The sequence below is a fragment of the Macaca thibetana genome, chromosome 16, assembly GCF_024542745.1.
Source record: "Macaca thibetana thibetana isolate TM-01 chromosome 16, ASM2454274v1, whole genome shotgun sequence".
Taxonomy (NCBI): domain Eukaryota; kingdom Metazoa; phylum Chordata; class Mammalia; order Primates; family Cercopithecidae; genus Macaca; species Macaca thibetana.
Window position 1 is genome coordinate 40001780 of NC_065593.1, and position 15527 is coordinate 40017306.

Genomic DNA, 15527 nt, shown 5'->3' on the forward strand with positions numbered 1-15527 from the left:
AGCAGGTAAGGTGACATTAGGAAAGAGACAGAAAAACAACCAAAATCTAACACACTAATCTACTAATATGCCATATATTAATGGGTACTTGTAATAATGTTTACTGAGCCATCCCAACTAAATTAACTTGCATTTGACATATACAAATGTATCACATTTTATTCTTTAAAGATGGCCACAATAATAACTTCTGACTATATGCTATTCTATAAAGAGATCTTGTCACTTTCCCATACATGGGTGGAGTCTAAGTCCCATCACCTCAAATTTGCATTGATGAACAGAATATGGTGAAAGTGAGGCTGTGTGACTTCTGAGGCTGGGTCATAAAAATTGATACAGCTTTTGTCTTGCTCACTGAAATACCTATGCTAGAGCCTTGAGCCACCACACAAGAAGTTTAACTACCTTGAGGTCACCATGCTAGGGAGGCCAAATATAGGTAGGTGTTCCAGTTGATAGCCAAAGATGAGCTCCCATCTTAGATGTCCAGCCCAGTAGAGTCATCAGATGATTGCAACCCCAACAGACATTTGACTGCAACCACGGGACAGTGCTCTAACATGAGCTGCCTAGCTGAGTGCAGTTAGTTAACCAACAGGACCATGAGAGAAAATACTAAATTGCTGGTTTAAGCCATTAACTTTTGGGTTGATTTGTTCTGCAGCAATGGTAAATGGAACAGCTTATTTTTTAAAAAGTGCTATGTCTATAGTTCAACCACAATTCAAAACTTACTCCCGAGTATGTTTTTTGTGCTAGGAATGTGATAGGTAGGTGCTTCAAATAAATTATGTTATTTAATAATCAAACAACTTTTTTTGAGTAATATCTTCATTTAGTGAAAAAGGAAACGTAAAATACTTTTAAAAGCTCTTTACTGGCCAGGTGCGGTGGCTCATGGCTGTAATTCCAACACTTTGGGAGGCTGAGGCGGGTGGATTGCTTGAGTCCAGGAGTTCAAGACCAGGCCTGGGCAACATGGAGAGACCCTGTCTCTACTAAAAATAAAAAAATAGCCAGGCATGGTGGTGTGCACCTGTGGTCTCAGCTACCTGAGAGGCTGAGACACCTGAACCTGGGGGTGGGAGTGATGGGGGATGGGGGAGGAGGAGGTCGCAGTGAGCCGAGATTGAGCCACTGCACTCCAGCCTGGGTAGTAGAGCGAGACCGTGTCTTGAAAAAAAAAAAAAAAACGCTTTATTGCATGCAACTACTTCCTGTGTTATGAATGCAATGTGTTATTGATTCTTTAAGGATAATAACTCCATTTTATTTCAAGAATATAATATAGCTATCTTCAGAATATTAGAATATTACATTATGTTTATTTAATTAAAGACTTTTTCTCCCTCTCTTCACAATCTCCCTGTTATGTAGTTCTTCTCACCCTTGGACCATTATTAGGTGATTGTTGGTTGTTGGTTCATATTTTAAACAAGGATCAACAATAGAGGTTCCCACTAAGAATGGTATTACACCTAGGGGGCATTTTTGGAAATTTGTGAGGCATTATCTATTGTCATAGGGTTTGGGGATACTTTTGGCATTTAGTGAAAGGGTACTAGGAATGCTGAACATCCTATCATTATAGGATGCACCCAACAGTCCTGTGCAACAAAGAATTGTTCTGTGTCCTGTATAATGTTTAAATGCCCTACTAGAGATTTATGGTGGTAAAACATCTGTTTTTAATTATTCAAATCTGGAACAAAATTCCATTTTTAGATAAACCTCAAATATTTTTGCATAGTTTTAATATACATTACATTTCCTAGGCTTGTACCTAGTATATAAATTGATGGAAGACTTTACTTTCTTCTCTTCAGAACTTTACCATTGGTCACCATTTTGGACAATCATTTGAACATTACTGATGACAATCTGCTCATGCTATTTAAAATGACAATACAGTGTTTCTGTATCAGTCTACATTCATGGTTGCCACATTTATGGTGATTCTCTGTTTAGGTGCAGGCATCTGATGACTACATTATATATCCTAGTATAGTTGTACTAAAGCATTTACTTATTGAAATATATATCATTTTATTATAAATCACCTCCCTCTTATTTCTCCTCTATAGTACATTAGCATGCCATTGATTTTTATAAATTATAGGTATAGTTAGGTAAATTATAATTTTCATTGCAGGAAAATAAAGGGTATGTAAGAAATAGTTAGAAAAAGGGAGTTGAAATTCATAAAGAGGCAAAAGTGTCTGGAGAGACACAAAGACACAGATAAAGAGGAAAATGTCCAGTCATTTATGTTTTCCCCAAGGATCTCTCTGTCTGTTGGGATGATGGAAGTTACTTAGAGCATTGCCTTACTTCTCTTTCTAGCCCAATGCTGACTCTAGAGGTATCTAGTGACAGGTCATGTAGCTCCTTTAGAGAGGTATTCTCCTGGCCCTAGCATAGGAGGATATGCCTGAGCCAGCAGCTCTGAAGACTAGAGAACTGGTTCAGCTATTCCAAGACAGTTAATTAACTACCTTGCTGACTGCCCCAGAGTCTGTTTCCAGTATTCACAGTCTGTGATCCTGGGGTTTTTTCCACGGTTCTGCTTAACTCATTGAGCAGTTTTGTCTGTTATATTTGAGTTTTGGGGTCTTTTGCTCAGCTGGATTGTACGTTTAATCTTACTCTATCTGTGGTATATTATTATTTAACAACAAGTTCCTCAATGCTGATTCCACTCCTCCAGTTTCCAGTGCTGCTGCCGATTGATTTTTACATTTATTCTTCCATTTCAAAGAAACTTTGGGTGGAAGTAGATGTAAATGCATGTCTTAATTAGAGCTCCATTCTGAGTCTTTACATAAAGGAAATATTCTCCTCCTATGATCTTGGTAGATCAAGATTTTTATTGATTAGGTATCAATTTTGCTGTAGGCAAGCCACTATAATGCAATCCAACTGTCTGACTTCAGTTTTTTTGTTAAATAAATTATTTTTTAAAAGTGAAAAAATGCAGACAACTTACAATCCATATCAAGTAAGGCACGAACAGATTTAACAAGTTCCTTAGACTCAAGCGCCAGCGTTGCTGGGATGTTACGTCCATTCCTTCCCAGCGGTGTGAGGGAAGTCTGAGAAGCTAACACAGCTCTTCTTTCACTATAAAGGCAGTAAAATAAAGTTGAACTCACTACACAATAAATAACATCTATCTTTACTAAATCTGAAGTTGTATTAGTTACAGATTTGTACAAAAATATTTCTATTTCTGAGGAAATTATTTCACATAACTAAAATTGAAGTAATTCACATAAAACAATATTTCTGTCTTCAATTATTTACTACATAATAAGTAGAAATATTTTAAAATTAGGTTGACTTCATGTATGAGAAAGAAGTAATAGAAGGATGACCTGTCTCCTAAGTCATTTGTTGGGCTGATTTTGTGAGTGCTTCTGTTTTGCTAATATGATATAATTTTATTTAGTTCCATATAAATTCAAAATAAACACATAAACATGACTTTATTAAAATACATTTATTATTACTTCTAGTAATATTAAATATAAATTCAATATATGTATTTGCTCCTGAAATTCTCTCTTAAACTATTCCATTTTTTGCCTCGAATCAAAAACAGCCTAGAGCATTTATATCACTTCTAAGAAATGCAAATGTCACCTAAAATGAATGCATTCTGATCTAATTAAAAATCAAATGTTTTCCTCAAAAAAAACACTAAAACTTACTTGAAAAAAAAAATTTTAAACTGATGACAAAATTGTCATTATTTATAGTCCATCTTCCTAAGCATAATGATATTAATTCACAAAGTGAAACAAAAGCATCAATTCTCAAATTCAAATACATAGCCTTTATTCTGTGTTGAATGACCAAGGCCAATATCCATGTAGAAGATATGCTATATTGAAATGACTGCACCAGATTTTACTAGTGTTTAATTTACTAAGACATCATGAAATGTTGCTTGATGTAGCTATTTAAAGTCGTCTTTTTTTCCATGAAGCAGTTTGAGGCAAGGGCAGGCTCTGGCTTTCACATAGCCATTTTAACCTTAATTTTTAAAACAAAACTTTTGAATTATTAGTCAAGGTAAAACTAAGACCTTGGAAAGCTGAGGGTGGGTGACACACTTAACCCATATAAGAAATAAATATGATTACTGATTATTTTAAGATCTTTACTGAGAGTAAAAATCATGAAATTCACAGAGTTTTCTTGTATCATAAGCAGCATGGAGAGTAAGAAGACATGTCAGATCCCTTCATCATAAGAAGCAAAACATTACACTAAAATGAGTTTAGAAGTGAATTATAAATATTCTTCTAAATTAAAAAATGCTATGCGGACCAAAATATCTTCATTTATTAAGCTGCTGTTATCACAGTAAAGGGTAGAGTATTTATTTATTTTCTGAGGCAGGGTGTCACTATGTTACCCCGGCTGGAGTGCAGTGGTATGATCACAGCTCATTGCAGCCTCAATCTCCTGGAGCTCCTGGGCTCCAACAATCCTCCTATCTCAGCCTCCCAAGTAGCCAGGAATATAGGAATGTGCCATCACATCTGGCTATTTTTTTTTTTGTAGAGATGGGGCCCCACTATGTACCACTATGTTGCTTGTCTCAAACTCCTGGGCTCAAGTGATCCTCCTGCCTCAGCCTCCCAAAATACTCGCATTACAGGCATGCGCCACCACACCTGACCTCATTGAGTCTACCTGTTTCTGCAAGCGTATGTTGCTAGAAGTAGAAGATGTATCTAGGACTAGTGGCAGCTATTATGAGATCAGAAAAAAATTACTTTGGAAATGCATAAACAAGAATCTTTCTTTTATAAATGTCTTTCATCATGTATCAAAATGACCATAAACTTGTGGTTTGAAATAAATAAATTTGATTGGTATGTTTGCAGCTTCTAGTAAGAAACTTTAAATCCAAAACGTATTATGAATAATGACACAATACAGGTATACTCTCCAAATATATTTCTTTTGTTTATATCTACTGAGAGATGAAAATGAAAGAAAATGATTGCATGAATATGTTTTCCAAAATTCTGTTTGCCAGAACAACTAGTCTGCTGTGTTGACTCTAACCTTTAGTAGTGAACCTGTGACCAGTAACTTTTATTCATATGCAGGACAATCAAAGAATTTCAAGTTAATCTCATCTTTATAGAATTTTTGACAAAGACAGGATAGGTGGTTCCTACCACAATTTTAGATTACAAGGTTACAATGATTGACTAAATACCTCCAGGAATTTCTTTAATAGAGATGGGACCCAAAACAACATGGTCTTGCACCTATTTCCATATGATGGCATCCAATGGGAGTTATGCAGCATCTTAGGACTATTGAAGAGATTTTTACTATTTGAGTCACAATGACCAGATGAAGAATTTAATCACTACCCATATTCTGCAAAAAGCACTTAAATTTTCTTACCTTAAATTTGATAAAGGAGTAGAATTATCAGAAAATACTTCTTGAATTGCCTAGCAACAAACAAGATGGTGAAGGAGATATATAAGTTTGAAAGTTTTTAAAAAAGATCTTTTCTTGATTAATATTTACAACCTCCTCTGTCCACGGATTAAACTGATGTTTCTATTACGTGGGGGTGGGGGAAACAATTGAACTAACATGCAATTTTACTCAGAAATATAACAGCTATAAAACATTTCTTTATAAGGTAAATAGCTATCAAATAATGTTTATACATTATCAGGATTTTTATTAAACTATTCATTAATATAGTATATATTTGGAATCACATTACCTTGTGTCAACTATTTCTCTAAACAATCTATAAAATGTGAGCCAATCTTTTCAACATCTATGCAGTTCTAAATCTGATCACAAGTTAGCATTGCTGCTCTGAGACTAGAGAATGTTTCACTAGGTACCAAATACAGTAACATTTATCTATATGCCAGTTGCCTATATATTTTTTAAAGATGAACGTAATAGAACAGAAAAACTTGCCTCTATAAAATGAAGAAGCTTTTCAGTAGATGCCTCAAAAGTTTTTCGAGCCATTTCTGATTTTCGTAATTGGCAGTCAAGTACCATGATTCTCTTTTTTAAATCCTGAACACTTTCCTGCAGAGATATCAAAAGGAACATTTACACATTTCTTCATTTTTATATTACTGATCCCTATTATTCAATATTACAAAATTATTTTTTTCTCTTACTGTACATATATTTTGATTTGGGGAACATGAAATTAACTGCATATTTAAAAGTTAATTTGCATGGAGATGCTGCAAGTTTTATGAGATAAGCTGTATATGAGTTCATTGATTCTTATAGTAAAATACATTTAAATTAGTTTATGGGTTTTTCTTTTTTTTTGCAATGTGTCTTACCAGATGCTGACAGAAACCTCTACCAATTTAACACAACTAAAAATGCTGGATACACACACACACACACACACACACACACACACACACACACACAAAGTAAGACAAAGCTAGCAAGGACGTAAAGGAATTCCATGGAGACATGCAACAGCAATGCCAAGTGAACCCACTGGGGTAAGACAGCACTGAAGCATAATTTGCTTAGAGGGTATATGCTGATCCCTGGTGGCCTACAGTTTGGGGTCTCAACAGTCACAAATGGAAAACAGAAGAACCTTAATGGGAACGAGGAAGTAGTAAACTTCACAGAGGTAAACAGTGTTTTGATGATGGCTCAGGTGACTTGAGTAAAAAAGTTTCTCCAGAATAATTCCTAACCAAAAGTCCCCACTCACGCAGGTTTGGGGCCAGAACTTACATTATCTGTGTGGCCTAAAAAGCCATATGCCGAAATTTTGGTTTAAATTGGTCCTAGGCTAGCAGAAGCAAACACAAAACTCTGGAGAGAGATTTCTAAAACTTGGGGCTCAAAGAATTCCCATTTATAATGCATTGATAGAACATGACCTCACAGACACAAGCAAAAATCACTAAACATATGAGAAAATAAGCTCTATGAATGAAAACTAACTGAAGGAAATAAAGTACAGTATCAGATCTATAAAGACAGCAGATATTTAAGTGAGCAGATACAGAATATAAAGCAATTATGTTTAATATGTTTTTAAAAATAAGAGGGAATTGAAAGTATAATACACAAGAAACTACTGAAATAGATCCAGATAACATAAAAAATAAATCTCAAAAATAAAAATGTAACATAACTACATTAGAAACTTTATTTATAGATTTGACATCCAATTAGATACAACTGTAAAGAGAATGGGTGAACTTGACCACAGAGGTAAAGAAACTTCTCATAATGGAACAGAAAGACAAAAATTGAAATATAAATGGGGAGAAAAGGTAAAGAGAAAACAGCCAGTAGAAGCTATAGCACACATCCAATCTGAATTACATAAGAACAAATACAAAGAATGAAAGAGAAATCACTCAGGATAATAGCTTAGTGATTTCCAGAAATGGCAGAAGACATTGCTCTTCGAATTGGGAAGCTCAATGAATCCCAAACAGTACACATTAAAGAAGTCAACACATGATTCATCATAGTCAAACTGCTGAACACTGAAGCCAAAGAGATCTTAAAATCATATAGAAGGAAACAGATTGCAAACAAATGACAGATTGACAGCTGACATCACAGACATGAAATAAAAACAGTGAAAGATATTAAATGCCAACTTAACATTCTAAATGTAGCAAAAATATATTTCAAGAACAAGAGTTGAATAAAGATGTTCTTCAGACAAATAAAATGTGGAGAGCTTTTATCATCAGATCCTTACTACATGAATTTCTAAAATACATACTCATGAAGAAAGCAACAAAGTGAGAAGGTCTGAGATGTAAGAACGTTTAACAGAAAATGTTAAACATGGAGTCTATTAAGCAAATGCTGACCACACAAAACAAATAATGTCTAATCTGTGGTCTTAAAAGAAAAGAAAGAACTAAAATACTGCTAAAAATGGAAATTAAGTCAGGAGGGATGATTGGATTTGTGTTCTAAAGTGCTTGTAATATTTAGAAGAAGAGAAAAAAGGTACTGATTAATTTTATAATTGAAGTTAAATTAGAATGTTAAAATTTCTAGGATAATCATTAAAAATTAGAAACAGAATGTGTAACTTCGAAAACAACAGAGAGGAATGAATGTAATGGGGCAAGGTGACATAGGAGAAATCTGAACCAATAAAAAAAATTAGAAAAGGCAGGAAATTACAAACTAGAGCACATGGGGAAAATAAAATGTACAAAATAAGAGGGCAGAAATCAGGCCAAGTGCATGAGCAAATAAAAAAGTGTAGATAGGAAGGTCTTTCCAATTAAAGGTCAAAAATTAGTAAGATGGGAAAAAAATCCAGCTACATGTTATTTACTATAGATACAATTAAAATGTATTGAAAAGTTGAAAGTAAATGTATGGTATTTAGACAAATACCAACTAAAAGAAAGCTGGTGTTACTATTTATTATCAATCAAAAATAAGCATTAAGGGGTAGAGAGGATTACTAGATTGAAGAGTCATGACATTTTCATAAAAGAATTATAACACAATTCCAAGCTTGTATGCACCTAAAAACATTACTTCAAAGTATATACAAAACAATTTTAAAAAGAGAAGCCAAAAGGGAGATTTTGCCACACTTTTATGAGTAAATGATGGCTGTAGCAGACAAATTAATATGAACAGAGAAGAACTGAACCCCACAATTAATGACCCTGATTTAGTGGATTATATAGAAGAACAGCATCCAACAAGTTCAGAATTATTTTCAAGCTTTCTTTGAACATTTGTAAACAGACTTTTCAAGCTTTCTTTGAACATTTGTAAACAGACTCCAAGGTAAGCCATGAGGCAAATGTCAACAAATTTCGAACAGTTATTATTCTATAAACTAGATTATCTGGTCACAATGAAAGTAACCTTTCTGTGCCTCAGTGGTGTTCATAAATAAAGAAAATCATAAATATGTAAATTCTTCCCAATTTAATCTACATATTTAATACATTGTCAGTGAAAATTCCGATACGTTTTTTTCTTTTGATGGAATTGATAAGCTGAATCTAAAATAGATAATAAAAAATCAAAGGGTCATGTAACCAACACATTTCTGAAGAAAAAGAATTAGGCAGGATGATCAGATATCAAGACTTACTGTAAAAGATACAGTAAGCAACACCATGTGTTATTCACAGAGGAATATACATTGACCAACAAAAGAGAATAGAGAACCTCAGATTCATACACATATGAAATCTTGATATATGACTGAGATTATTTTGTAGATCACCTAGGAAAGAAGGGGCTTTTTAAACATGGTGATGACATAGTTATTCATTTTGAATAAACAAAGAATGAAATGGATCCTCACCTCATACACTGCCACAAAACCAATTACAGAAGGATCAAAATTTAAAACTTTTAGAGGCACATATAAAAGAATATCTTTATATCCTTGAAAATGGAAGGACTTCTAAAAAGACACATGAGGGTAAAGATTTTAAGTTAGTCTACACGAAAATTAAAAACTCCTGTCCATTTTACCATACAGTGAAAAGGCAAGCTAGAAATTTGGAAGAATATTTTCATAACATATAATTTAACAAAGGATTAGTAACCAGAAGAATCACTACACATCTATATGAAAAAGATAACTAATCCACGGGAAAAAGGGTCAAAAGATATGAAGAAGCATTTCACGAAGAAACACAAATGCCTAATAAAGAGATAAATATATGCTCAACTGGCTACCAGGGAGGAGGAAACCTTGGTTTATAACATTAATGGGTAGAAATAACCCCATTATGGCTGATTTCAAGCTACCAACCTGATATCACTGTACATGGAGTTGAGAAGAGATGCATGCAATCAGCTCTCATGAGCTAGTGTCAGTTGGTCCCAGCATATCACTGTCTCAAAGCCATTAGTAACCAGGGAGATTCAAATTAAACTATAATGACAACACGTATTATAACTACCAGATTGATAAAAGTAAAATAAAACAAAGCATTAGCAAGCATGTGGGGTAAACAATAATTCTTATTCATTACTGGTGGGAGTACAAATTAGTTCAAATACTTTGAAGCATAAGTAGGCATTACCTAGTAAAGCCAAACTTACAATTATTCAACTTAGCAATTCTATTCCTAGCAGGTAACTATTACACATGTGGAGCAGGATACATGTACTAAAATGTTCTTAGCACCATTTATAACAGAAGAGAACAGAAACAATTGCACTGTCCATCAAATGCAGAATGGATAATTACACTGTAGTATATCCACACAATAGAGTACAAAGAAACAATGAGAAGACATGAACTAGCTAAAAACTTCAAAGAGATGAAATGCAAAAACAAAATGTTGAGTGAAGAAAAGCAGGTCAGAATCATACATAGAGTATATTTCTACTTATATAAAGTTGATAAACAGGTAAAACTAAACAACATATTGTTAAGGAATATATACACAAGTACTAAAATTTTCAAGAAAATGGTTAACAATAAATCCAAGAAAGTGGTTCTCTCTGAGGGAAAGGGTGGGAGATGCAACTGGAAAGAAACACTGTGGGTCTTCAAAGGTACTAGTAATGTTTTATTTCTTACGTTGAAGGTGAATAAAAACTCCAAAAGGTAAATAAATAAATAAATAACATAAAGAAAAAGTTATAATGAAAAATAAAAGTATTGTTACAAAAAGAATCTGTTATCCTACAAATAGACACTTGAATCTTAATTCTGTAATATCTTGGTCAATGTCTCTTTAAGCAATCTCACGATTCAAAAAAAAAAAAAAAAAGTTTCCTTCTTTTTTTCCACTGATACTGGGTTTAGAAAATGTTGAATGTTGAGATGCTCATATTAATAGCTCTTTAAAGGGACTTTTTAAAGACTGTTTTCAGAGACAGGTTACTGGCTTAGAGTCTTGTTAAGAGAAATGGCATGAGAACCCGATTATGATAAAAGAGAGAAAAACTGAATTAATTATATTACCAGGCAACTTAGGACAAAAATGTTTCTCAGTTAAGAGCTGGAAGAGATTACAAATAACCCAAGCTTAAAAAAAAAACAAAAAACAATGAATAATTTCATGTGAACTTTCTTGAAAGTTATATTATTTAAAATTAAAATATTAAACACTCTTGATTTTTCACTTCAAGAGTAACCGTAATAAATAATACTTTTGATATTGTGATAAATCTCAAAGTATTTTCATACTCAGGCTAAAGCTACATAACATAATCACATATCTATTTTCAGAATGTAAATACTAGGTCACAAATAACAAATATGTAATATTCCTAAATATTGCTGCTTTGTCAACTAAATGTTTTCCTCTTGGCCTTGTGGTATTATCAAAGGGTGATGGGAACTTCAGCCTTCTTGTGGAATTGGTTTAAGTGAACAGATGTGAGAAATAGTCTACTGACTTTTAACAGATTTCAAATTTTCTTTGGTAGTTTGCATTTCTAACACCAGTTTCATTTTCATGTGGTATATTTAAAGTATTTAACCTTTTAATGTTTAAATAAATAGTCATAAATTATTCAGATTTGCTTTATGTTCTCTTAGAAACTGATTGGATTCGAGATATAAATAACCAGTTATGTTTATAAGTGAACAAATGTATGAATATTTATTTCAATTTATTCGATTTTCTACCTTAATTCAGTAAAGTAAAAATATATATGACTATTATAGTTTTTTGAAGCCTCTTCACTGAATATAGTATGTATTACGTAAAAAAAATTGCATAAAAAACTTTGCACTGTCCAGGCGCGGTGGCTCATGCCTGTAATCCCAGCACTTTGGAAGGCCGAGGTGGGTGGATCACCTGAGGTCAGGAGGGCAGACCAGCCTGGCCAAGACGGTGAATCCCTGTCTCTACAAAAACACACAAAAAAATAGCTGGGTGTGGTGGTGGGTGTCTGTAACCCCAGCTACTTGGGAGGTTGAGGCAGCAGAATCACTTGAACCTGGGAGGCGGAGGTTGCAGTGAGCCGAGACCACGCCATTGCACTCCAGCCTGGGTGACAAGAGCAAAACTCTGTGTCAACAACAACAACAACAAAAAGTTCACACTGGCTTCTGAAAAAAATTCAGTATTTTGCTATTGAAATTGGAAAATCATCTATTGGAAACTATTTTAGTACACTGTACATTAAAAAAAATTCAAACTCAGTTTCTTCCCATTAATTATCTAGGCATTAGGCAAACATTCTTTCACTTTTATGCTTCCTTGAATGCTCTAATCAAAGAGCATACCCATTCCTAGACTCCCCTCCTCCCATTCCCATAAAATAAATTAGCAAGTTTAGAAACAAAAGAAAAAAACCAGTGTAATCAACTAAATGTTAAAGAGTTCCAGGACTTAATACCTGAATTGAACAATGTTGACCGATGACCTAAATAAATTTGGGGCACATGCTTTTCCATCCCAAAGCCATCTGGATAAAGGAAGGCTCAAGACCTTTACATTACCCCCATCAGGACACAGCATCCTATCATTGAATAATAGAAGACAAACATTGACCTAGTTTAGAAGAGCAGATGAAAAGAAAATGAAAACAGGATACATGACAACGGCAAGGAAACCATGGTAACTGGAAGAGATGACTGCTTTGCTTACTTTATTTTGGTCAGAATAATCAGCAAGCTGAGCCTTTAACTCTGTAATCTTGGCCTCTAACAGACGGATCACTTCTTCATAGTCCATTTCCATTCCATGTGCCTGTCTCTGCGCAGCTTCAGCAAGATGAATCCGACTACGCAGGGCTCTTGTTTCTTCAACTACAGCTTTTGCTTCCTAAAGATTTCAAAATTAATGTCATTTAAAAAATATGTAAGAAATACTTCCGAGGTTTACACAAAATATTTTCCCTGCTCTGGAAGTTACAATTCCACAAAGTCAATATACATATTTTTTTTATTTTTTAATTTGAAAATTAATAGTTATGTTATTTTATTATATGAGGTAGTTGCCTGATCTTACTTTTTCCTTTGTTGATTTCAGTATGGAAACTCTTGACTTCATATACCTAGCATAACATTTTGAAAATAAAGGATGTAGAAGAGTTGAAAATGGAAAACAGAAGAATAAGAATGGGCTCAAAAGATAAAAAGAGTAGGCTACAACAAAACTCAAGTAGGTGGTAGGACTCATGTTCTAAAAAGGCTCTTGTAGTGTCATCAGATGCTGCGGAGAGATTTGTAGTAGTGTTATGGGGCTTCTCCATGGACCAAGTTCCGGAGGCCAAAGTTATCTCAGGGACATCAATCTATCTACTACTTCTCACTTTCGGTTTAAGTCAAAAGGTAGCATTTAGTAGTAAAGTACATAATTGTGTTGTTGAATGCAATGCTCACAAGACATTTATTAAACACATGTTATGTCCCAGGTGCTTCACATGTCTTTTCTTACTTAATCTTTAAAACAATATTGAGAGAAAGACATTACCAAAAAACATTTCATACACAAGCAAACAGACTCAGAGAAGTTATATGACCTGTTCAAGCACACACAGCCAGAATCTGAAACTAGGTCTGCCTGACTGCATCATTAATGCTGTCTTTCTACTGTTTTACTCTGCTTCTAAATGAAAAAACAAAAACTCCTCATACAGCTATACCCTCCACCTTAGGAAGAGGATAGGGTAGCCAAAACCACTTGCTCTCTCAAAATGTAGTTGGAGGGAAAAAAATGTACTTTGGGACTGGGTCAAAGAAAGTCCCCCAGGATACCAATATAATTTAATATGGCACTTCTTATACTGTAAACCATTTCTTTTTATTTACTTGATGCAGAAATCTCTTTTCTCTGCGATAGAACTTTCTGCTCCAATTGCCATGGCTAATATTAAACTATGGCTATTTTAATTTTTTCAGAGCTGTTAAGGGACATTTGCTTTTGTTTGAGCCTAAATACATTTGAAGTGCTGGGAGGGTTAGGAACGCTGGCATATTCTTAAGGGTCAGTTTTTCATTCATACATTCAATACTGATTTATTAAGTATTTACTATGTGTCAGGTTCTGTTTCAGGTACTGGGGGTAGACACTAAACAATATAGACAAAAAGCCTTCCCTCTTGCTCTTTGGAATTTACACTCTAAGTTTGGGGAGACAGGCAGTAAATCAGGGATGAGACGTAAATGTCTCATTGAGAAGATAACTGACCAGAGACCTGCAGGAAGAATGGAGTCAGGATTTCCCAAGGAGAAGCTTTCTAGGAAGAGGGAACAGTTTTCATGAAGGCCCTGAGATGGAGTTGTGCTTTACATCTTCCAGAGAACAGCAAGGAAGCCAGTGTAGCAGAGGTAGGAGTGGTAGGGTCCAGGAAGAGGGGAGTAGTAAGACATGAGGGCAGAGTGGTAACAAGAGTGAATATAAGGATGGAGGTAGAGTGAAGTGGCAGAGGCTAAGAGAATTTGTAGGCCATTGCAAGGACTTTCGTTTTACTCAGGGTGAGACAGGAAATGATTGGAGGGTTTTGAGCAGAGAATCAATGTGATCTGACTTAAATTTTAAAAATGTTACTTTTGCTGCTGTGTTGAGAATAGACTGTAGATGGTGGGCAAGGCTGGAAGCAGGGAGAAGAAAAAGGAGACAGGCAAAAAATTAACTGTAGCTTCTATAAGGGTGATAGTGGTGGAGTTGGTGTGAAGCAGTTAGATTCTAAATATAGTTTGAAGGTAAAGCCAATAGGATAGTTCATCAATAGCATTTATTTAGCAGCCACTGCATGCAGCAAATATGTTTATGACAAAAATACAAAAGGGTAAAAGATAACCTCTCCTTTTCTGTCTCAACTTAGAATATCAGGTATGACTTAGATAAATGGATGAATAAAAGAGGATGTTACAAAAGAGAACCATGTGAACAAAGGAAGAGAGACAAGCAGAAATGTGTCACACTGGGAAACAATACTAGATCAATTATGATTGGAGTAGAGACTTGCCATAGGGGAGTAATGGACAAAAAAAGGTCGTGCCAAGGGAGGGAGTCAGGCTCTGATAGAAATGGCAGGCATGACGGGAAAGGAGCTTGAGTCTGAAGAAGACTTGAAGGTTTCTGAGCAGAAAATGATATGAGAAAACAGTGCTTTAGAAAGCTAAATTTGGCAGCAGGGTGCCAGATGGAGAGATGTGGTCAACCGATTGCCTTCTATGCCCTTGACTCAAAGAACTTTATTTCCTTGTATCTGAAAGTAATTGTTTTATAATAAAAGAATACTTTTGGAAAGAAATATCTGGAAAAGATAGGTACATTAACCTAGTCTACCACATCAGTCAATTTCATTCAGATGATCAAGAGAGTCTCTAGTGACACAGCTGGATCAACTTCACACCAGACTGCTGCCGTGCATACAGGAGGTAATGGCTGGCTATGTGCCAGTACTATTCTCAATGTTTTACATCCATCATCTCAGTTTATCCACACACTGCCATGGATGTGTCTATTATTATCCTCCTATTATTATCTGCATTTTATAGACAGGACATTGATGCACAGGAAAGTTAAGTAACTAACTCAGAATCACAAACCTAATAA

The 15527-nt window shown here is 34.7% G+C and overlaps 1 protein-coding gene across 10 annotated transcripts in view; it reads right to left on the bottom strand.

The window, feature by feature from the left end:
- Positions 1 to 15527, bottom strand: part of STXBP4 (syntaxin binding protein 4) — a 206661-nt gene that overhangs the window by 88954 nt on the left and 102180 nt on the right. For 8 of the 10 annotated variants that reach the window (XR_007720369.1, XR_007720370.1, XR_007720371.1 and 5 more), the window contains 4 exons: positions 12609 to 12785; positions 5974 to 6090; positions 5434 to 5483; positions 2990 to 3123 (listed from right to left, as the gene is read on the bottom strand). Coding sequence is in view for 6 of the 10 variants with exons in the window: in XM_050764696.1 (XP_050620653.1) it covers positions 2990 to 3123; positions 5434 to 5483; positions 5974 to 6090; positions 12609 to 12785 (478 nt within the window). In the remaining 4 variants the exon portion in view is untranslated. Of the gene's footprint in view, positions 1 to 2989; positions 3124 to 5433; positions 5484 to 5973; positions 6091 to 9810; positions 9932 to 12608; positions 12786 to 15527 lie in introns of those variants that run through there. The other 2 variants (XM_050764698.1, XM_050764701.1) reach the window with 2 other exon arrangements.